We start from the raw sequence: 22,409 nt of genomic DNA on the forward strand, positions 1-22,409 counted from the left end.
CTGCTTTTTTTGACTGCGAGATGGAAGAAAACAAAAGAAAAGCTTTTCAGAGGAGTCGCCTTTTTTTCCTGGTGATTTTGATTAGTTGAACTCAGCCGTATCTACTGTGATTGACTTTTTTTTGTTCTCTCTTTATTTCTACTACATCTTGATTTTGTCTTCCTGCGATTCTTGGTGAACGAGGTCGAGTTGCCGGTAGCAAAGCAGCGAAGCACCACCGACACCACCGTATAAATCAAAAATCAAGGAAGCACGTCTCCTGCCAACCATCCACCCCAACAACTCACACGCAAAACCACATTCGAACCCTCACCATCTCTTCAAAGCGCCAAAAGATATATATATAGAGAGAGAGAGAGTTCACAAAGCCATGGCCCTGGCAATCCGCCGTCCCACGCTCCCAACGCAATGGCTCCTCCCCCTCCTCGTCGTGAACCTCTTCGTCATCAACCTCGGCCTCTCGATAAGCGACTACCCGTCCATGAAGCTCTGGCAAGACATCATCTGCAAGCACCACCTGGGCCTCTCCTCAGACGAACTCCTCCCCGAGCGGGAATGTCACGATAGAGCGGTGCAGAGGGAGCTCAACATCATCGACATCGGGTCTTCTGTGTCTGATACACTGGCAAGTACGTCGTCTCAACAACAACAACAACAACAAACAGCAAACACCACATTCCCAATCACAAAACGCCATGCATGAAATCATCAGATAGATCAAAGGGGCAAAGAGGCTAACGCAAAAGCGTACAAACAGGCGCCCTCGTGGCTCTCCCCCTGGGCATGCTGTCCGACAGATTCGGCCGCGTCCCGATCCTCGCCCTGAGCATCGTGAGCCTCTTCCTCTCCGAGGGCTACACCCTCCTCATATGCTGGAAGTGGCGCGACGTCCCGCTGCGAGCAATCTGGGGCTCCGGCGCAATCATGCTCCTCGGCGGCGGACGCGGAGTCGCCGAGGCCATGGTCTTTACCAGCATCTCTGACGTGATTCCCGAGTCGAAGCGGTAAGGAACATCACCATCTCCAAACTCTCCAAATCTTAAAGTATATACTTATATACATAGATATGAGTTTGTCCCTGAGAGAATGTGCTGATACTGACTCCTTGAATAGGGCAACCTGCTTCCAATGGGTCGTCGCCGCCGTCCTCTCCTCCGAACTCTTCGGCCCCCTCATCGCAAACCACCTCGCCGAAATCTCCATCTGGTGCCCCCTCCTCCTCGAACTCGGCCTCATCGCGACAGGAGGCATCCTGCTCCTCCTCCTCATGCCAGAGACCCTCCCAGCACGCAACTCTCCCATCCTCGTCATCGGCGAAGACACGCCCATCATCACTTCCAACCACAACGACACCACCGCCACCACAAACAACAAACCCCCAAACACCACCACCGAAACCATAGAACAACAACAACAACAACAACAACAACAACAACAACAACAACAACAACAACAACCCATCAACAAGTCCCCCTCCCAACACCAATCAGCAGCAGCCACAAAATCCGTCCTCGCAGCCCTCTTCCGCCGCCCAGCAATATACCTCCTCCCGGGCTCCATCCTCGCCATGCCAGCCGTCACATCCCAGTACGGCGTCGTCATGCGCATCATGCCCATCCAGTTCGACTGGCCCCTCTCCCGCGCCTCCCTCCTCTTCTCCCTCAACGCCGCCGTCACCCTCCTCACCCTGCTCCTCATCCTCCCCGCGGCGTCCTACTTTCTTTACCGCAGCAGCGCATCGTCGTCGTCGTCCTCTTCGCCTCTCCAGCGCGACAGGATCCTCGCCCGCGCCAGCGTCGTCCTCTTCGTCCTCGGATCGCTCTTCCTCATGGTCGGCGGCAGGGTCAGCCTCGTCATTCTCGGTGTCGCCGTCTCTGCGCTGGGATCTGGTGTCCCGACGCTGTGCCGTACGCTGCTCGTTGCTCTTGTCGGGGACCATAGGACGGGCTCCGTCTTTGGCGTCATTGCTGCTGGCGAGGTTCTGGGGATGCTGGCTTGCGAGCTGATTATCGGTCCGCTCTTTGATATCGGGCTCAGGACGTGGTTGGGACTGCCGTTTTGCCTTGGCGTGGTCATTTCGACGGCGACTTGCGTGTTGACGTGGTTGGTCCGGAAGGTAGATGTTTAAGGTCGTGCTCATGAAAATACCCCTGAATAACAGTCACAGCATGAGATGCCACCCATAACGAAGGGAAGGATCATATAGCCACAGTCGCGAAATTGAAGATAGCTAGATTAACAAACATGTCACATTTGATTTTGATACAGACGAATATATTTACTGCTTTGGTACTGCCACCAGGATAGTCCAAGATGCCGCATTCGTTGACATTAGGCAAACACAAAATCAATCACAGTGAGCAAAGAGTTTGAGGAATCAAATCTTTCAATTTGGTACCGATCCAACTAGGGAATAATCACAGCAACGATATTCGTTATCACTAGGGGTATCTTTCTACACCATCAGTCTTCCTCCACCCGTCCACCAACAAATGTCCCATCTTAGTAGTTGGCCTCTTTGGCCTCGGCCTGCTTCTGAATGTCGACCTCGGCACCACGCTGCTGTGTCTTGCCCTTGTCGTGCAACTGCTCGTAGTGGATCTGGCCCTCCTTGTCTCCCGTAAGGCCCGCGACGGCACTACCAACGGTGCCCTGGGCACGGTCGCCCAATCCGTGGCTGTAGTCGCGAATCTGGCCCTTTGCTTCTTGCTGCTGGCCCTCGAGGTTCTGCTCACGTCCGGACTGCTTCAGAGACTATAATACCATGTTAGATGACTGTATTTACAGAGTAGACTACATCAAAAGGGAAGCTTACCTCGTTGCCGACGAGACCACCGAGCGTCTCCTTAGCAGCACCCACGGTCTGGTTCCACGAGCCCTCGGTTCTGTTGGGGTCGTCCTTGGCAAAGGCACCCGTGCTGGAGATGGTGCCTCCGGGGAGCTTGGCTGCCGCCTGAGAGGCATTGTACTCAGCATCGGCCTTTTCCTGGCGAGTCTGGCCCTTGGCCTGGTCGCCTGTGTTGCCCGTCAGGTTGCCAATGGCATTCTGGACGGCGCCGGTGGCAGAGTCGACGTAGGACTGGAGGGTGGAGGGCTTGGTGTTGTTGTTGGTGGTGTCAGACATTTTGGCTGTACTAGATTGAATCAAAGATGTAAAAGGTTGAGTGTTGTGCGTGTGGTGGTTTGTAGGTTGTTTAGATGGTAGTTGTTGTTGTTGTTTGTGTTGAGATATCCGATATCCCAAAGTATGTAAACCGGAGCAGCAGAAGCAGCTCTTATATACTACATCCAAACATCGCCGCATCACGGGAAGCCGCAATCATGCTCCACGATGACGATCATTGCAGCCGCCATCCACGCATAGCTCCTTCCAGCCAATTCACCAGATGCACTTCTGCGCACGGCCATCAAAACCACCGCTGATGTCATTGCTACCCTGATTGCCGTTTGAGCTTGTGAAGCATCTTGGCACGTCTTCTCTAGGCTGTGGCGCAGGAGGTGGCCGCGCTGACGTCATGGCGGCGTCAGTGACGGCCACCACTGAGACTCGCCTGTGACACCGGACAGGACGCCTAGACGGTACGCTTTCAATGTAGCTTCAGGCAAACACTGGTGCCAGCTGAATGGATCAACAGACATGTTTGACATGTTGATGCCATTCTGCAATCAATCGGTTATTGGCTGCCGTGGATCTTCTTGAAACAGCCAACAGCGTGAATTGCCGGTTTGAAATGCAACACGGTTACCGGTTGGACGGCAAGAGGATCATCCTGTCAGAAGCACCTCGAATGTTCCCTTCCAGATCACACTGCAAACAAGAAGCCAATGCCATCGACAGAGATATGTTCATTCTGACTGAAAATTGTCATTATTCATGCTCGTAAATTAGTAGTGAGCGTTGATCAGGTATCTTACACTACAATGTGCTCTTATGTACAGTGGCCTGTCTGGCGTAATGTCCGCCGACTGTGGCCAAACTCCCGTCAAGTTTCCGCTTAAACCCATACCCAGACCCAATAGATAAGTAGCCTCCCGCCCCCAAACACCAAATGTCGTCATGTCAATCTCGAGGCGATCCTTAGTGCTGGCTCCACTGGATCGTGTTCAGATCGATGCCCTCTTGCACAAGCTCCCACAGCGGGCTGAGCTCACGCAAGAACGTGACACGCTCCCTAACCGCCTTCAGGACGTAATCAATCTCGGCCTCCGTGGTGAAGCGGCCAATGCCGAATCGGATACTGCTGTGCGCGTTCTCGTCGCTGTTTCCAAGCGCTCGGAGCACGTAGCTGGGCTCAAGCGAGGCCGACGTACATGCGCTACCAGAGGACAGCGCAATGTCCTTCAGAGCCATCAGAAGCGATTCACCCTCGACGTAGGCAAATGAAACGTTGACACAGCCCGGGTAGAATGACTTGGAGTCGCCATTCTGGGAAGTGTGCTCCATAGACAGCAGTCCACTCAACAGTCGATCTGACAGGAACTTGATCCTCTTTGAGTCGTACTATACAGAGGTGCTCTGTTAGCCATGCCCAACCGACAAGATCGTTCAGAACCAAGATTGGGTAAACAACGACAAAGGGAAACCGCAAGAATCAGACAGTTTGCTACACTCAACACGAAGGGCCTTGTCACGGGCCATTCAGAAAGCCATGCATGTAGAAGCAGATCATCACGCGAATGCGGAAGGGGGGAAGCAAAGCAAGCAGTTGAAAGAAGAAGAGAAAGCAAAATGATGACATACCTCCATCTCCTCCTTGGCGACGCGGCATGCCTCGCCAAAGCCGGCAACGAGCGGTGGTGCCAGGGTACCACTTCGCAAACCTCGCTCCTGTCCACCACCAGTAATAAGGGGGTCCAACCGAACCCTCGGACGTCTCCGGACATAGCATGCGCCAATGCCCTTGGGGCCGTAGATTTTATGTGATGAGATAGACATGAGATCAATGTTCATGGCATTGACATCGATGGGGATCTTGCCGACGGCCTGAGCGGCATCGGTATGGAAGAAGACCTTCTTCTCACGGCAAAGCTTGCCAATCTGCTCAATCGGCTGGATAACTCCAATCTCGTTGTTCACAGTCATGATGCTGACCAGGGCCGTCTCAGGCCGGAAGGCAGCTTCGAGATCCGACATCTTGATCAAGCCGTTATTCTGGACAGGGAGATAGGTGATTTCGAACCCCTCATCCTGCAGATGCCTGCAGCTGTCCAGCACGCACTTGTGCTCTGTCTGGGTGGTGATGATGTGCTTCTTCTTGCCGGATCGGCCAAAGAATCGAGCAACACCCTTGATGCTCATGTTGTTGCTCTCCGTGGCGCCGCTGGTGAAGATGATCTCCTTGGGGTCGGCGCCAATCAGGTTCGCCACATGCTGTCGAGCCTCCTCGACAGCCTTCTCGCTCTCCCAGCCGTAGGCGTGGGTTCTTGAGTGGGGGTTTCCGAACTCGCCGACGTAGAACGGCAGCATCGCGTCCAGGACACGGGGGTCAACAGGCGTGGTGGCCTGCATGTCGAGGTAGATTGGCCGCTGGCCCTCCTCCATGACGGCTGCGGTCTTGAGAACCTCTGCAATGCACGCATTAGCCTCTGTGTATACTCTTCGCTCGTTGCTGCTTGGCAACAAAAGATAACCGAGGACGACATACCGGCCATCGGGCTGACCTTGATGTCGGACGTGCCCGCCTCCATCTGCGGAGGTATGTTCACAAAGTCCTTCTTGTCCAGCTTGATTGCCGTCTCGACCTGCGCATTGTTTCTCTTGGACTCGGTCACATATCGCCGCTTTGAAGCCGCCACCAGGGCAGCCCGCCGAATTCCGCGCAACGGCGCCGCAGCAAGCGTCGAGCTGGAGCCGAGGCGGCTCGCCGACCTCAGCGCTGACGATGCAATACTAGCCATGGCTGATGTGCGGATGGATCGTTTACATGGGGAAAAACTGCTCCAGCCAAAGCGAGAGGTTGGAGGTGTTGAGGGGAGACGGCGATAGTTTTTTTTCTCTAAACCGAGAAATTTATACCGGGGTAGGTATTTGTCAACGATCGGCTCGGTGGCTCGGTGATACGTGCGGCACTGTGCAATCTGATTGGATGGGCAGTCTGAGGAATCTCCGGCTCAACGCCGGCAGGGAAGCTGATGGGCGCAAATCGATCTGACCCGAATAAGTGCGTATGCAAAGGCCGAGATTGGCCACTTGCTCTCCGCGGGGGAGCTCGAGGTGCTGGGAGGGCGGTTTAGCATGAGACGACGGCTAAACTGGGTTCTCGGATATCGAGGCAACGACGTCATGTTAGAGAGCTGGTGGTGAACCTTTACATGCATGCGTGCGTGCGCATTCACTTTTGTAAAAGTCGAGATGCTCATCAGTCTTTATTGCTAGGCGTCTTCTCCGTGGATCAGAGGAGGGAGCTGCACTTCGTACTCTGTATTAGTTCGCTGCCTGTGCCTGTACCTGTCTGTGCCTGTAGGACATGTGCTGTAGAGGTCTGCTGTCAGTCAAACCTTAGGGGTCGGGTGCGCTACCGAGCTTACGATACCTGCGCATGATGCCCGACAGCCACTGCAAGTCAGCGATTACACGTCTTCCAAGGCTAAGCAGTTGCTACGGAGTCGCTAATCAAAGCAAGGACCGTCATCAGATGACGGCCATCAGACACACAGACATGGTTCTGCCCCCCCAGGCAAATTCCGGCGGCTTCCACCAAGGCCAAGCCAGCCAAGACGGAGCGCCGGAGTTTGAATGACATGCGCCACATGCTAAAAAGCTCGGGCACAGCCACTCCACCCACGTCGTCACCGTCCCATTTGCTTCATCAACTCAGCCCTCGGACCTTGAAATCGAGATCAGATCCAGCTTCGCGAGAACTCCCGGATCGCCGGTGCTTTGCGCGCGCAACTTGCTCTCCGTCTCCCTCAGAACATCCGACACTCCTCCTGCTCCCGCACGCAGTTCCCACCATCTGCTCGCCATCATGAGCTTCAAAGGCTTCCAAAAGAGCCTTGTTAGGGTAAGACGCCCGCCTTGCCATCTCCCCTTTGCCCCTCACCCGACGCCGCAGCAGACACATAAGAGAGAAGCACGGCCAGAGCAGCTGAACCCGTGCCTCGCAATATTCTAGGCGCCGCAACAATTCAAATCCAAGTTCAACATCGGCGAGCACACCAAGGACGCCGTATACATCGACGCAGAGCGACGCTTCCAGGAGCTGGAAAAGGAGACCAAGAAGCTCCACGATGAGTCGAAAAAATACTTCGAGGCCATCAATGGCATGCTCCAGCACCAGATCGACTTCAGCAAAGCAATGACGGAGATCTACAAGCCCATCTCCGGCCGCGTGTCCGACCCCGACTCGATAAAGCCCGAGGGCAACCCGGAAGGCATCCGTGCCTGCGAAGAGTACGAGGCCGTTGTTCAGGAGCTACAGGAGACGCTGGCGCCCGAGCTGGACACTATCGAGACCAGGGTTATTCGCCCGGCCAACGAGCTGCTCGACGTCATCAAGGTCATCCGCAAGACTGCTGTCAAGCGAGACCACAAACAGCTCGACTACGACCGGCATCGTACCGCTCTCAAGAAGCTGCAGGACAAGAAAGACCGCTCCGCCAAGGACGAAAAAGCGATGTGGAAGGCTGAAGGCGACTGCGAGCAGGCCACGCAAGACTTTGAATACTACAACAACCTGCTGAAAGAGGAGCTGCCCAAGCTCTTCCAGCTGGAGCAGGAGTTCATCAAGCCGCTCTTCCAGTCCTTCTACTACATGCAGCTCAACATCTTCTACACATTACACGAGCGGATGCAGCGGTGCGATATTGGATACTTTGACCTGACCAGGGACATTGAGGAGGCCTTTATCGAGAAGCGAGGCGATATCCAGGAGCGGGCCGAAGCTCTCTCCATTGTGCGATTCAAGACCACCGGACAGCGGCGGCCGCCTCCCAAGGCCCTCGGTCGCCCTGCCCTGGAATCCAGCAAGCCTCAGGGACTGCTCACCTCAGGCCCCACGACATCAGAGAAGACGAGTCCCAAGTTTGGCGGCTTCCAGACGGAGCAGGCAGACGCGGGCGAAGCGTCCGCGCCGCCGCCGTATAGTGCTGCGACGAAGCCCGGCGCTGGCGCCGGCACTCTCTCCACGCTGGTCGCCGGCAAGGCAAAGCCCCCGCCCCCGCCCAAGCCGAAGCCGACCCGCCTGAGCGGCGCTCCGCCGCCCGAGACGGTGACGGCCCTGTACGACTACGCGGCGCAGGCAGAGGGCGACTTGAGTTTCCGGGCGGGAGATGTCCTTGAGATTATACAGAGGACGCAGAACGAGAACGAGTGGTGGACGGGCAAGGTGAATGGGAAGTCAGGACAGTTTCCAGGTATGCTTGTTTCCCTAAAGATGCTGTGATCTCTTTGGCCACCTATATATCGATATACTAACGCTGCCGCAGGAAATTACGTCAAGCTGAATTAGAAGTAGCAAATCAACCCGAGGGGGTTTAGTGACCGGGGGGAACAAAGCAACGTGATGCAGATATCACGTCAACCATCGATCCGAAGAGAGGCAAGGTGTGTCAGAAAGGAGGGAAAGTGAGAAGACGAAGGCGAAGATGATGAAAGTAGTAGAAAGAAGGAGAAGGGAGTTTGGTTTACTGCATATCCTTTCCCCTATTTGTTGTTTTACCCTCGTCCAACTTTATTCACCTTAGAGCCATGCAAAGGGGAATTCAATCCAAATCGCCACAGATCAGCCCTTTATATGTACATAGTGTACTTTTGATAATCAGGATTCACACAAAGCGGGAAATACCACCTAAATAGGTACCTAATCTTCTCCTTGTCAGAGTCCTCCCGTATGACGAGTGCCTTTTTATACTTTTCCCGCATGCATATGTACTCCTCACTCCATGTTGTGTGACATTTCTCGCGTGTGTTGCGCCGAGTAAGGCAGGTATAAGGAGAAAGTTGCTTTGGCGTTTTATGACGATGCCTTCATATTGGTCAAGAACTTACGTGATATATTAAACCTCACCGAGAATGAGCACAGTTACTTCACGGTCACATCATCATCTGATTTTGAGTTATATTAATTACATGCTTATACGATAACATGCGTCTTTGGTGAAGTTACACGACCACTAATTTACAGCACTTTTATGCGCAGCGGCACGGAATTGCAATTACTTTGCTTATGCGAAAACATCCGTCTCTTTGTTTAAGCTACCAGACACGACGGCTGCTGTTACAGCACTTTGATGCACAGCGGCACGAGGAAGCTGCGTTACTTTGCATGACGTCCAGTCAAGATCTGACAATTGTTCGAAGGGAGAGAACAAGGAGCCTCAAATGGAGATACACATAATGATGAAAATAGAGAGCCAGAACGAAATGGCGAGGATATATCACATGTCTCATGCGGTAAAGTTGCGTGTGATCTATGTAGGTATATGTAGTATGAGGTAGTATGGCTTACATCGACACAGCCACGTTGTGAGCCCAACGCGCGCCATACATGCATGTTATATTCATATAAGTATGTGTGTGTAATATCCAATGCTTTTTGTGACACCTCCAACATTTCTGCTTTTTGAAGAGTCATCGTTGCATCTGCGACATAGGAAACTTGAGAGAGCTTTCGTTGAGATATCTGTGACAAATGAAAGAAAGGTTCAACGATCGGATACGGATATCTGCAGATTTGTGGACAATTGCGGCTAAGGATGCTATCCCATGCTCGTTTGTGCCCGTGGCATCGCTTAGTACTCCGTAGACGCAGCATCAATGCAGAATCAACCATGTTGGTCCTAGCCAAGGTGTCTGACCCAAGCTGGCGAAGCATACAAAAAGTTGATAAATGGCCAATCAGCACCTAAAGCAAATTAGCAACCAAGTCCATGTCGATGCTTCGTCCTATCGTTTACAGCGGTGCCTCTTGCGTCGTAGGCCTAGACACCAGCCAATGATCGGTAGGTAGTATCGAAGTTCGGTGTCAGTATCGGCATATATCGGGCTTCCCTTTTGAAACACAAGATACAGAGACACCCCGACATCAAGCCAAGGGTCGTTGAGCAAATTAGCCCTCAACTAGTGCATCTCAAGTTGCCGCAAGGGAGCTTCTGTCTGCTGGCGTTGGGTTCCCGAGACTCTCGCGGCTGAGCTGTGCTGGTGAGGCGGTAGGGCCCAAGAAGAGACTCGTCATTGAACCCTGTGTGCCGTAGTAATAGCTCACTTTAGGCAATTCTACCAGGAGCCATCCACAAGTTAAATGTGCCGCGTTAATCGGTATAAAAGGTCGGGAGCGGCTTCTTCCCGAAAGTGAATCCACCTAGATGCTCTTCGGTGACGAGGCGGAGGTCGCATGGGTCGTCCTCTCACTTCTCTTGGGAAATCGAGAAAGGTCCAGACCACGAATTCTCGGCATTTCTTGCCAGCTTTTCGTAGATTCCTGCCCGCCCTCGGGAAAGCTCAGAGGCGTGTCGCCCTTGTTCAGCTGGCCATCTGTTGAAGATGGCGGTGTCGAGCTTACATGGCGCAGCCCCTCAAAATGCAGGCTCGGATCAAACGAAACGAGGATGATGGACCGTGGCTCATCAGGGGGGTATATTGTTTTGGGAGAGTAAACAATGATACTCTCGTCCATTGCCGAGTCGATTTCGTCAAAGTAGGCCTTGGGATTTAGGAGCTCGTCGACGTATTGGTTCCAGGGCAGCTCTGCAGACCAGCTGCGATGCTCGTCTTGTTGCACTTGCTCCACCGGCCAGAGTCTGACGTGTTGGTCTTCCAAGTCCTTGGCAGCATCGGCCACTCCGTTCGGTGATGATGGAGGCTCGCATGATTCCAGAGTTGGACACGGCTCATGCGGCCGGCTTCTGACCCGCAACCGCAACCGCTTGGCTGCCGGGCTCGAAGCCGTGGTTGTGCTTACAATGTCCACAAAGGCTTGGCAGCTTGAATTGTAAGAACGAACCGGAGAGTTGCGGAAATCGAAGGTTGAAGCGCAGAAGCCGTTGTCACCATAATGAACGCTGTTCCCCACATCCATTTCTTTGGGAGGCACGGCGTTCCAACCATTGCAGTGCTTGTCTTCGGGATGCCCGTCGGTACATGCATTCTCGCAGAAAGAGGGCCAAAACAGCTGCTTTCGGTAACAGGATCGTCGACTCCATGATGTGAGCCACTCCTTTCGAGTTTCAAAAATGGACACTTGGCCGGTTTTCTCGTCTTGTGCGAGCTGAAGTTGGTTCCAGCGGTCGTCGATTGGGCCATCTGTAGCACCTCGCCGCCACAGGGCAGATCTCGGCAAGACTCTGATGGTAGGATCATCTCCCAGAGGGAGCTGAAAGGCGTAGTAGAATGAGTTGAGCGGGCTCCCTGGCGAGCCCCATTCGACGTCGTCCAGTTCGGCCACCTCCTGGCTCGAAACGCCATAGAGATGGTCGTCAAAGAGTTCGAAGCATATCGCCGATCCAATATCAGAGCCAACCAGATCCCGAAGGATGAATCGTCGAGGTAACCACTTTGACTCTGCCAAATTGAACCCGCAAATCAACCATCGTCGCTGTCCCTCCACTAGTTCGGACATTGTGCCATAATAGAGATATCTGTCGTTGTTGCGAACAAAGATATTCGAACTCGATCGCAGAGGGTGGGAGCTCAGTATCTTGTCATCTTTCATGCTATATATGATTAACCAGCGGCCAGTAGCAGGAGGCTTCCTCTGCTCGTATAAGCATGAAACTATGCCGTGTGCGTGATACAGTGGCTTGAACTGATACGGCCGACTCTCCTCGAAGTCTGGTATGGCGGAAGCCTCTATCAGCTGAATAATGTCTGTGCTCACTTCTTTGGCAGACGGTCCCTTCAGAGACAGGATTCGCAGACGGTGTTGATGAGCGGGTGAAGTTTGCTTTGTAGTATAACACACGGCGCCATTTGCATATGTAAAGTGAACAGCTTCTCTAGAGACCTCCAGCAGCTGGAAAGGCCGGGCCATCTGGACAGCCCGGCGCCGTTTGACGAGTATCCTCAAAGCTCTGTCATAATCTTCGGTTCCTGCGGTTTGGTCCTTGGGATCTTTTCTATGGCATTGTCTGTATTCTGGAGAGAACCTGGCATTCTTCGGGTTTTCCTCAGTCAGCATTGATGTATACACAGATTGGAGCAGAGACGACAAGTGTCGCGATGACAAACCTCTAGAACGCCTCGGCAGATGACTCTGTCATAGATGACGTGCTCGAAATGACTGCTGGTCAATGCCAGGTTGAAAAGGTCATCTGGATCAAGGCTCAATGCTATGAGCCGAAGGATCTCGGAAGGGACTCGACAGAGGCTCATGGCCGTAGACGGAACAAACACGAGAGGAGGGGAACGAGGCAGTAAAACGGGACAAAGTGAAGAGAGACCTGCTGAAATGGAGACTGCTGAGGGACTTTTCTCGATTCTGTACGAAGTACGGAGTAGGAGCGATGGAACTGGTCAGAACTGCATATATAAGGAGAGTCTGGTCCTCTATCTGCTCGCCTCCTCTTTTCGGCTTGCTGCATTCTTTTGCGGCTCTAGCACCCCGGTTCTAGGTCAGATCATACCGGCAGCGCTCGGAAATAGGCCGCTGATTCAAATATGATGCCTTCAAGGAGCCTCAGCGCTTGCTTGTCTGGCTCAAGTAGCAGAGGTAGCAGTTCCAAGACTGTGGCTTTAAGGTCAGCACGGTTACATCCAAGTCCGTGGCATTATCTCATTCGCATGGAATCCGAAGAATGTTGCTGAAAGCCCAAGGTTCGGTGAGCTCCAGGCCTTTGTACTGATAGTGAATAGACGGCAAGAGGTAAGGGGGGTCATCGTTGGGGTTCAGTCATGTTACATATACTGTGGAACAAGAAGCTAGTAGTAGAGAGCACTTGAGCCGCACAACAGGGATCAGAGCTATGTCCCGGATTAGCTTTCTCATCCATGTCCCGTGAGGGGTCGCTTGGCTTTATTGTACTCACTGTGTAATTATTATGTGACTCCTCTCATCGTTGCGGCTCACAGGTAGTCAAGCTGAGGCAGTAGCGCATCCGTTTGACAAATGAAGTAATACTCCAGATGCTGCTAAGGACATGCTGGAAGGGCGAAGGAGTTCATCACCAGCTTGGGTAGATTGATTGTCTGCCTCGCTTGGCTATATATATAGAGGCCCTTGTACGCCGCAGGATGCCGTTTGAAGATGTGTAAAGGAATAAATCGCAAACATCAATGCTTTCCTGTCTTGGCCTCTCCGTGTCATCGTACGCCAGATCTATGAACCATTCATTGGCTACAGTGCGGTAGTGGCAGGGATGCTGCACACCCACCCACTCGCCTGCTGCCTGGTTACATAGAGGCCGCAGAGCCTCAAATGCACATGCAACGGTGCTCAAACGGTTTGATCCTTATCCTTTTCTCCATTGCAGTTGGTGCTGAAAGCAAACGGTTCTAGGTACCAAGGTATCGCAGAGTATGTACTGTAGAGGGATAAGGGAGGCTGTTTTGAGGTTTATGCGTGTTGTCGAGGTTTAACATCTCATTGGCAGCGTTAAGGTCAATATCCCCTCTGACCCTCACCCAGAGCGGCGAATCCCAGTCGTTGTACATGTATTTGTACCCACGCACTTGCTTGTACCTTACATACAGACGGTGCCTCCAAGTGACGAGACAACGGAGGAGTTGCCCGCCTTGTTTTCTGGCTTGCAAAGTGCCATTTATTCTATTTAAGAAGATACCTACTAAGAAACACCCGAAGCAATGTTGAGAGATAAAGAGGCAGTTCCTCTCTCTACTGTGGTATTCCAAGTGTAGAATTTGGTGGCTTTCTCGGGTCCTCTGCTAAGGACGCGTGGATATGGCCATCACGTGACTCCAGAGCTCTGGTCCATTTACGCGCGACCGAGCCCAGCAACTTTTCCTTCGCGTCACCCGTGATAAGTTTGGCCTTGCCTCACTTGAGCAATCCACCCGCTTCTTCTTCCTCTCCCGCCAAATGTTCATCCATTAATCACAATGGCGGAGATCAAGATTGACAGCAAGCTCTTCCAGGAGCGTCTCTCGCACCTCGTCACCGCCTGGAAGAACGACCTCCGATCCAAGGATGGCCTGTTTGGCGGCGCCTCGTCCCTCGTCATCATGATGGGCAAGGTCGAGGAGGTGCCTGAATTCCACAAGAACAACGCCATGCATGTAAGAGCTGCCTTGCGCACCGGCTGCCTTCTGGCTGCGAGAGCTAACATTGTGCTCAGTTCTGGCTTCTGGGATACGAGTTTCCGACGACGCTCATGCTCCTCACCCTCGACGCTCTCTACATCCTCACCACGGCAAAGAAGGGTTTGTCCAATCGCCTGCCAGGCTGAGCTTCTGCTGGCTGAACCGAACCCCCAAGGCTAACCGACGCTGCAGCTAAACATCTCGAGCAACTTAAGGGCGGCCGATTTCCCATCGAAGTGCTCGTGAGAGGCAAGGATGCCGCCGAAAACGAAGCGCTCTTTGTCGCCGTCACAGATAAGATCAAGGAAGCGGGGGTAAAGCCACCATCGAGGCCTATCCGTTTGTTTTTGCGCTCAGAGAGCTGACACAATTTCATCACAGAAGAAAGTGGGCGTCATCACCAAGGATACGTCCAAGGGCCCCTTCGTCGACGAGTGGAAGAAGGTGTATTCCGAGCGCTGCAAGGAGATCGAGGAGGTCGACATCTCCACCGCCCTGTCCACCCACGCCTTCTCCATCAAGGACGAAAGCGAGCTGCGGGCGATGCGAACCGCTTCCAAGGCCTGCGTGGCCCTCATGACGCCCTACTTCCTTGACGAAATGTCCAACATCCTCGACGCCGAGAAAAAGGTCAAGCACTCGGTGCTGGCCGACAAAGTAGACAAGAAGCTCGACGATGCAAAGTTCTGGAAGACCGTCGAGCTGCCCAGCAAGGGCAAGCTGCCTCCGGATCTCGACCCTACCCAGCTCGATTGGGTCCTGGGACCCTCCATCCAGAGCGGCGGCAAATACGATCTGCGCTTCGCTGCCGAACCGAACGACGACTACTTGCACGCCGGCATCATCATCGCTGCCCTGGGCCTGCGATACAAGTCCTACTGCTCGTCTATTGCGCGAACGTACCTGGTTGATCCCAACAAATCGCAGGAGAGCAACTACAAGCTCCTTTACATGGTGCACAACACCATCATCAAGGAAATCCGCGATGGCATGGCAGCAAAGGATGTCTATGCAAAGGCGCTGGCCGTCATCAAGAGCAAGAAGCCCGAGATGGAAAAGCACTTCTTGAAGAACGTTGGCTGGGGCGTTGGCCTCGAGAACAAAGATCCTACCCTCGTACTGAATGCCAAGAACCAGCGAGTTCTCAAGGACGGAATGACCTTGATCATCAACACTGGGTTCCAGGATATCGAGAATCCCCAGCCTCAAGACAAGAACAGCAAGATCTACTCACTGGTTCTCACCGATACCATCCGAGTAACCTCAGCAGAGCCAGTAGTCTTCACTGCCGAGGCGCCGACGAGCGCCGACGCCAACTCATTCTTCTTCAAAGACGATGAGGAGGCACAGCCGACGCCTAAAAAGGAGAAGAAGGATTCGAGGGTCGGTGCGGTCGCAACTAAGAACATTACCAGCACCCGACTTCGCTCCGAGCGCACAGCAACTACGGATGAGGACGCAGACAAGAAGCGTCGAGAGCATCAGAAAGAATTGGCCGCCAAGAAGCAGAAGGAGGGCTTGGCCAGATTCTCCGAGTCGACGGGCGGGCAAAACGGTGGGGAGGTCAAGAAGTTCAAGCGTTTCGAGTCGTACAAGCGAGACAACCAGTTCCCCCCAAAGATCAAGAACCTGGAAATTGTTGTGGACTCAAAGAACAACACCGTTGTTCTTCCCATCATGGGACGACCCGTTCCCTTCCACATCAACACGATCAAGAACGCTAGTAAGAGTGATGAGGGAGAATTCGCCTTTTTGCGAATCAACTTTTTGTCCCCGGGCCAGGGTGTTGGCAGGAAGGATGATCAGCCGTTTGAGGATGCGTCTGCTCACTTCGTCCGCAGCTTGACATTCCGATCGCTCGATGGAGACAGATACAGTGAGATAGCGACTCAGATCTCAAACCTGAAGCGCGACGTTGTCAAGAAGGAGCAAGAGAAGAAGGATATGGAGGATGTTGTGGAACAGGACAAGCTGGCGGAAATCAGAAGTAAGTCCAACATGCCGCGCCCCGAACGACTGATGCTAACAATTTTCACCAAGACCGTCGTCCCGCTGTCTTGGATAACGTGTATATCCGACCAGCGATGGAGGGCAAGAGGGTGCCTGGAAAGGTCGAGATACACCAGAACGGTATCCGATACCAGTCGCCTCTCAATGCCCAGCATCGCGTGGACATTCTCTTCTCCAACGTCAAGCACCTCTTCTTCCAGCCCTGCCAGCACGAGCTGATTGTCATTATCCACATTCACCTCAAGGACCCCATCATTGTAGGCAACAAGAAGAAGACAAAGGACGTGCAGTTCTACCGTGAAGCCACCGATATCCAATTCGACGAAACCGGCAACAGAAAACGAAAGTACCGCTACGGTGATGAGGATGAGTTCGAGGCGGAACAAGAAGAGCGGCGCCGCCGTGCTGAACTGGACAGGCTGTTCCAGGGCTTTGCTCAGAAGATTGCCGAAGCCGGTCGCAGCGAGAACATTGAGGTGGATATGCCCATCCGGGAGCTCGGATTCAACGGCGTGCCATTCCGCAGCAATGTCTTCATTCAGCCGACTACGGACTGCCTCATCCAGGTGGTGGAACCGCCGTTCATGGTGATTACGATTGAGGATATTGAAATCGCCCACTTGGAGCGTGTTCAGTTTGGTCTGAAGAACTTTGATATGGTTTTCGTCTTCAAGGACTTTACACGGCCTCCATACCACATCAACACCATCCCGGTCGAATTCCTTGATCAGGTCAAAGATTGGCTAGACTCTTCGGACATCGCCTTCACCGAGGGTCCTCTCAACCTCAACTGGCCGACGATTATGAAAACGGTCAACCAAGATACACACCAGTTCTTCGTCGATGGCGGTTGGTCGTTCCTGCAGGCCGACTCGGACGATTCAGGCGCCGAGGACGAGTCTGAGGAAGAATCAGCGTTCGAGATGGACGAGGACGAGTTGGACGAAGCGTCAGAGTCCAGCGAGGAGGACTCCGACTTTGGCAGCAACGCTAGTGACGATGATGACGATGAGGAGGCCGACGTGGACAGCGAAGACGAGGGCGAAGACTGGGACGAGCTGGAGAAGAAGGCCAGGAAGCGCGACCGCGAGAGTGGTCTCAATGATGAAGAGAGCCGAGGCGGCAAGAAGTCGCGCAAGCGATGAACGGTCAGGGATACCAGCCAGATGGCAGAGGCTCGAAGCCAATTCGTTGAATAGGGGAGCCAACAAGAAGGCTTTTTATTTGCTTACCTTAGTTCTTTTCTCAGGTATCTTGGGCAGTGTTTTCCGTGTTGGAACTTGTATGAAAAAGAAATGTATGCCGATACGGCTATGTAATGAATACTGGTAGCCCTTTGGTGGGCTTTTGTTTACCTTTCATATTACTCCCTACCTTACGTTCCTTTTTTACGTGGACCTGCTGTCAAATGATTCTGATTGATATGGATTCATCGCTTGAATAGCGACCTACCGTGCGGTGACAGAGCATCCAGTTCAGTAAGAGGCTCATAGTTTCGAAGGAGCCAAACTGGTTAACAAAGTGCTACCATTGTTTCTATCAATAGCCCCTTGCCAGCAAATTTCAAGAAGAGAAATCCAGCAAACAAAAGGATTGTTTGTTTTGCGACAAGAACGGTTTCATCAACTCCCCAACTCCAACAAGAAAGCGCAAAGTTCCTTCGTCCTTCCAATTCCTCCCCCGGCCGGCCTTCCGTCATCTTTTCAACCCCCCTTAGGGATAGTATGTGCATCCTTTCATGTTTCGCATCATGTGTCTGACGTGGAAAGAAACGGTGCACTGCCTCCTGTTCTTTTTCGTAATGTTTCTGATTTCTTCCCTTTCTTTCGAGTAAGGATCGTTTTGGGCCGTGGAAAACGTATTGTAGCAGAAAGGGAAAGGAATCGCCGTGCCCCTTTGACGAAGCCCAAACAAAAGACGTGGAGAAGGAAATAAAGAAGTTATAAAAACGAAGTAAACAAAAGCCGGCCAACGCAGTAGAAAACGATAAAAGCAATGCATTACATCCATGTAAAGCACATTAGTAGTAGAGAAAAGGGGGCAAAGCAGCAACCCAGCTCGTCAACTCCTTCTGCCACCCGCATTGAAACCTCCTGCTGTTCTTCATCTACTCCATCTTCCGCTTTGGTCTACGCAGGTCGGTGGCTCAAGCGGTCGTAGAGCTTGCTGTGAAATCTCGGGCTCATGGGCGCCCGGAATATGCGCGAGCGGAAGCCGCCGCCCCCAGGATGCATCGGGGCCTTGCGGAGCGCCGTGCGGGAGCTGTCGCGAGTCGCCTAGGCCTCGCCGGGACGGATCTCACGGCCCGAGGCCACGGCGGCGCTGCCGCCGGGCTTGGATGCTGGGACGTTGTTCCACGACAAGTAGGTGTGGTCACCGAGTTTTCTGGTAGTCGGGAGGTTAGCAAGAGGAGAAGTGAGAAGGAGTTGACAAGCATATGTCGAGCATACCTTGGCTTGATGAGATGGGAGGCGAGGAAGATGACACCGAGGACAATGCACAGGCCGGCGACGACGATGTAGGCGATGCCCAGGAAGTTGTTGCGACCGCCCACAACGGTACGGGTGGTGATGATGATGGACTTGGTGCCCCTGTATTCGGTAGTGGGGAAAACTGTCATATCATAGTTAGCATAGTGGCCCTTTGCGCGGACATCTAGGTGCAGTCGGCGATTTGTCACATACAGTCATCAACGATAATCTGGTAGCGTCCCTCGGCCATGGCTACGGTGTCGTTGCGCTGGTAGAGCTTGCTGAAAGTCGGCAAGCCGGCGGTGCGCATCCAGACCTGGAATGCCTCCCATTCCTTCAGGTTAGGCGGCGGGTTCTCCTTGGTGTAGCCATTGGGGTAGCGATCACGCCAGTTGGGGGGCGGCAGGATCTCGCTTAGGGCCTGCGTCGTAGGGTTGTACAACTCTCTGTCGCTGCTCCAGGCGATGTTGGTGTTGTTCTCCATCAGATATGTTCGCGTCTCGTTACCACGGCCTCCGGGAGGGTTCAGGAGCTCGGGGCTGGTATACGAGTCGTTGAACATGGAGTTGGCGATGAGACCGCACGGGTAGTACGGCTTCTTAACACCGTCGACAGTTTCGCCGTACAGAGGAGTGCATTTTCCGCCATGAATATCGCCATACGACCTGTTGTGTCCCTTGAGCTGATCAACGTCGAACGAATCGGCGTAGCGACGGTGGTTCTGGTAGAAGTTGGTGAGCTGGTAGTAGAACAGGACCGGCGGGCCCATGCTCTCGGGGATGTTGAATCGCAAGTAGCATCGGTTGCCAGGGATCCTGACGCCCGTGTTGACTGTGATGTTGACGCCGGATTGCACGGCCCATTGCGCGTCAATCGACGAGTTCGAGGTTTTGAACGCAGTCTCTACGTCGCTGCTGGGCATGGGGCCGAAGCCCTTGTTGAAGTCGGGAGCATCGGTTGAGCAGTGGGTGTAATCCAGGCGAATCTCTTGCACCTGCGCGAGGTCCAATCCATCAGCACCAGTACGCAGCGATTCTCGAAGAAAGCAAACAGAGTTTCCGGACATACCTGAGTGCTGGCATATAGCAGCAGGCCGCCGATGGGAGCGAATATGACGCCGATGGCGAAGAACAGAGGCAGGACTGTCTTTGGCGTAAGAATGGGCCTGCGAGGCTGTCAGCATGCGCGGACTCGGGCTTTTTGCGCCGTTGAAGCGACCGGAAACCCTACTGCCAGGCTTTGAGTCGCTGTTGTCGGAAGGCCGTGTCTGTGATGGTCTCGTCGTCAGCACTCGCGCGTCTCCCCCGGCAGCGCATCCAAGAGGCATCCTCCAGCACTCACTCGCAGGGCGGCGGCTCTTCTTCTTGTCCGGCTTGTTCGGGATTTCCTGGGAGTCTATCGAGGAGGTATGACCGCCTCGCGGTGAGTCGGACATGACGGCGGGTTCGATGGGCGCAACAGCGGCAACACGCGAGATTCGAGATAAGGCTGGCGGCTACCGGACGATGGATGATGGAGGTTGTTCCAAGGGGTTTGAAGGAGCCTCGAGACACGGACAATTCAGAGCGCTCACGGTTGTGGCTGATGGGCGCATTACGAGTCTGCCAAGGCTGTGTGGAAACGTGGCGGTGCACGCTTCGTCAGCAGCTTCCGGACTTTCCATTGCCGTAAATCTGCGTGGAAGCTGATAAGACAAAAAAACTGAGGCGCAGTTCGGAACGGAACTCTAGGGTAGACGATGTAACGGACTTCTTACTGTTGAATTGCGACGATGATGAGTTTAGAATGGTATTTCCGGCCTTGTTCCTCATTCATTTCATGGTGACGTGCATCGACCAGCGGTTGTCCGCACGATGAGCTATGTATATTTAGACAGGTGTGGATGATTCGATGATTAGTCATGTCCCCTTACGGTGGTGGTTCATCCACCAAAGTTAGCATCGTGTAATTCGCCAAAAGGAGGACACAGACGTGGACGGTAAACTGCCCGAGTAATAAGCGCAAGTATCGGACTACCTAATGACTTTCTAAGTAGGTATTACGTGGTTGCTCACCTGTTAGAGTTATTCAAGATGCTTGCTCTCGGTCCTCCTTTCTTGCAAGGCCTCCAGTGCTTATTTCGTCGCTGCCAACGTGCTATTTCGATCTGCCGCAACTGATTTCCCATGAGGTGGAAAGAAAGGAGGCCAGGGATCAACGCGGCATGAAATGGTAGCCAGATGTCCATTTCGCTTCAACAGCTGCACGCATCGTCGTGGAGCTCATGTACTGCACTGATTCGCCGTCAGTCGCCGCATATACTATCTGCCTCCAGTATTCTAGAAGGCTGAGCGACGAATCCTCATATACATTGATGGAGCCGGAGGCGCTTTGGCTGCAGGCTGTCATATCGCGCGACTGCTCATCGCTGGCAAGCTCAGATCTTCAACTCCTGGAGGTAAATTTTGATCAGCGCCCCGTGAAGACGAGATCACGGCTTCCCTTTCTCAAGCCCGTTGTCACTGCTTGATTTGCCAAGCATTAAGCGTATGTGTAGACGGGCACTCCGGATGAGTGATTTTGATTGCGGCATCTCCATCAGTGGAACTGCCAGATGGGCCTTTCATCAGGGTGCGAAGCCGATCAACCGATGGAAGCTTTGCCGTCTTCCATGGGAGACGATCACTCGTCACAGCAGGCCGGGTATCGTTGGATCGTCCCTTTGCATATGCCTTAGACATCGGAAGCCAGCGAAGTATTATTAGCTGAGGTTCTCCCGTGTGGAAGACGTTCATTGGCTTCGCCAACGCCCAGTGCAAGCGACAACTCGATCTGTACCGAAGCGAAGGGCACCTAGAGCCTCTGGAATGTAGAGTTACCTCAGGTCGACGGTGAGGGATGGGCAGCTACCCAACCACCTCCAATGCATTCTGTACAGCACGTACTTTGCACTTACAAGTGGCTCATTTCCCCCCCTTCTAGTATGTCTTGTCGTTTGAACAGCTGAAGCGAGTGGGCGTCATGCAGCTTTCAGTATCGTGGTTGGCTGGCCCGGCTGCGAGACATGCTTCTGCGGCCCATTCGAGTAAAGCCCGGACGGATCCGAGAAACCAGGCGAGCATTGACACATGTGCTTCAGTCGGCCTCCATGTCTCCAGTTCCTCCAGTGTTCGTGCTTGCGCAGAAGCCTTGTGCGCCGAATCCCGCACACGCTAATGCGGGCAGTTGTACATACGAAGTACATAATGCCTGCCTCATACCCCATGTTGCCCATGATGCAAGACGAGACATGGTCAAATCTGTTGGGAATACGGTGGCGGCGATTCAACCCTTGAGCCACCCGCGGGACCGTAATGGATAGCAGCAGGAAACCACTAAACGTGTCAGGAGAGTTGAAGGAGGTGAGAAAGCCGACTCGGCACAAGGTATCCGAAGTGGCCAAATCCCATCTTCGACGTCAACAGGAAGGCTGACGACAGCGCCGAGCCCCGGAGGGAGGCGGATGCTCCGTTTGTTACTCGTCGCAACTCTGTATGCACCTTCGATTGGTAAAAGCCTGTCATCGGGGGCATTATATCGGATTTACGAAGGACAAACTCTTGGCTTGCCAACGTGATTGTCGAACGAGTGCCGTCGTCGTGCAAACGGGCTCTGCACCTCACCCTCCATTGATTGGTCGAGGCCGCTCTTTTTTGAAACCGTGAGGCTGGGTTTTGTCTTGACGCAAAAGCGGTGTTTGATAGGTTGGATCCTAG

General features: G+C 53.4%; 7 protein-coding genes across 7 annotated transcripts; 3 read left to right on the forward strand and 4 right to left on the reverse strand.

The window, feature by feature from the left end:
- Positions 1-749: 749 nt before the first annotated feature.
- On the forward strand, positions 750-2,128 carry BBK36DRAFT_1178665 (MFS general substrate transporter; the record flags this gene model as incomplete). The annotated part of the gene is made up of 3 exons (XM_024896140.1): positions 750-1,004; positions 1,114-1,306; positions 1,469-2,128. The coding sequence occupies exons 1-3, from the start codon at positions 784-786 to the stop codon at positions 2,126-2,128; spliced, it is 1,074 nt and encodes a 357-aa protein (XP_024747540.1). The 5' UTR covers positions 750-783.
- Positions 2,129-2,502: 374 nt separating this feature from the next.
- On the reverse strand, positions 2,503-3,124 carry BBK36DRAFT_1124824 (hypothetical protein; the record flags this gene model as incomplete). The annotated part of the gene is made up of 2 exons (XM_024891200.1): positions 2,503-2,754; positions 2,816-3,124. 2 exons carry the CDS (start codon positions 3,122-3,124, stop codon positions 2,503-2,505), a joined length of 561 nt encoding a protein of 186 aa, XP_024747541.1.
- Positions 3,125-4,078: 954 nt separating this feature from the next.
- BBK36DRAFT_1170794 (cysteine desulfurase) lies at positions 4,079-5,898 on the reverse strand (the record flags this gene model as incomplete). The annotated part of the gene is made up of 3 exons (XM_024895491.1): positions 4,079-4,501; positions 4,742-5,565; positions 5,646-5,898. 3 exons carry the CDS (start codon positions 5,896-5,898, stop codon positions 4,079-4,081), a joined length of 1,500 nt encoding a protein of 499 aa, XP_024747542.1.
- A 670-nt stretch (positions 5,899-6,568) lies between these two features.
- Positions 6,569-8,451, forward strand: BBK36DRAFT_1136024 (BAR-domain-containing protein). The gene is made up of 5 exons (XM_024892842.1): positions 6,569-6,594; positions 6,711-6,859; positions 6,969-7,004; positions 7,116-8,384; positions 8,428-8,451. Exons 3-4 carry the CDS (start codon positions 6,969-6,971, stop codon positions 8,382-8,384), a joined length of 1,305 nt encoding a protein of 434 aa, XP_024747543.1. The 5' UTR covers positions 6,569-6,594; positions 6,711-6,859; the 3' UTR covers positions 8,428-8,451.
- A 1,850-nt stretch (positions 8,452-10,301) lies between these two features.
- Positions 10,302-13,076, reverse strand: BBK36DRAFT_1178683 (hypothetical protein; the record flags this gene model as incomplete). Its single annotated transcript, XM_024896141.1, has 2 exons — positions 10,302-12,168; positions 13,042-13,076. 2 exons carry the CDS (start codon positions 13,074-13,076, stop codon positions 10,302-10,304), a joined length of 1,902 nt encoding a protein of 633 aa, XP_024747544.1.
- Positions 13,077-13,951: 875 nt separating this feature from the next.
- BBK36DRAFT_1136026 (SPT16-domain-containing protein) lies at positions 13,952-17,438 on the forward strand. Its single transcript, XM_024892843.1, has 5 exons — positions 13,952-14,170; positions 14,230-14,314; positions 14,387-14,508; positions 14,576-16,181; positions 16,235-17,438. Exons 1-5 carry the CDS (start codon positions 13,994-13,996, stop codon positions 17,347-17,349), a joined length of 3,105 nt encoding a protein of 1,034 aa, XP_024747545.1. The 5' UTR covers positions 13,952-13,993; the 3' UTR covers positions 17,350-17,438.
- A 993-nt stretch (positions 17,439-18,431) lies between these two features.
- Positions 18,432-20,110, reverse strand: BBK36DRAFT_142471 (Lem3/Cdc50; the record flags this gene model as incomplete). The annotated part of the gene is made up of 6 exons (XM_024897493.1): positions 18,432-18,589; positions 18,655-18,817; positions 18,889-19,669; positions 19,744-19,840; positions 19,906-19,942; positions 20,017-20,110. The coding sequence occupies 6 exons, from the start codon at positions 20,108-20,110 to the stop codon at positions 18,481-18,483; spliced, it is 1,281 nt and encodes a 426-aa protein (XP_024747546.1). The 3' UTR covers positions 18,432-18,480.
- Positions 20,111-22,409: the final 2,299 nt, after the last annotated feature.

This window comes from Trichoderma citrinoviride (assembly GCF_003025115.1).
Source record: "Trichoderma citrinoviride strain TUCIM 6016 unplaced genomic scaffold BBK36scaffold_11, whole genome shotgun sequence".
Lineage (NCBI taxonomy): Eukaryota > Fungi > Ascomycota > Sordariomycetes > Hypocreales > Hypocreaceae > Trichoderma > Trichoderma citrinoviride.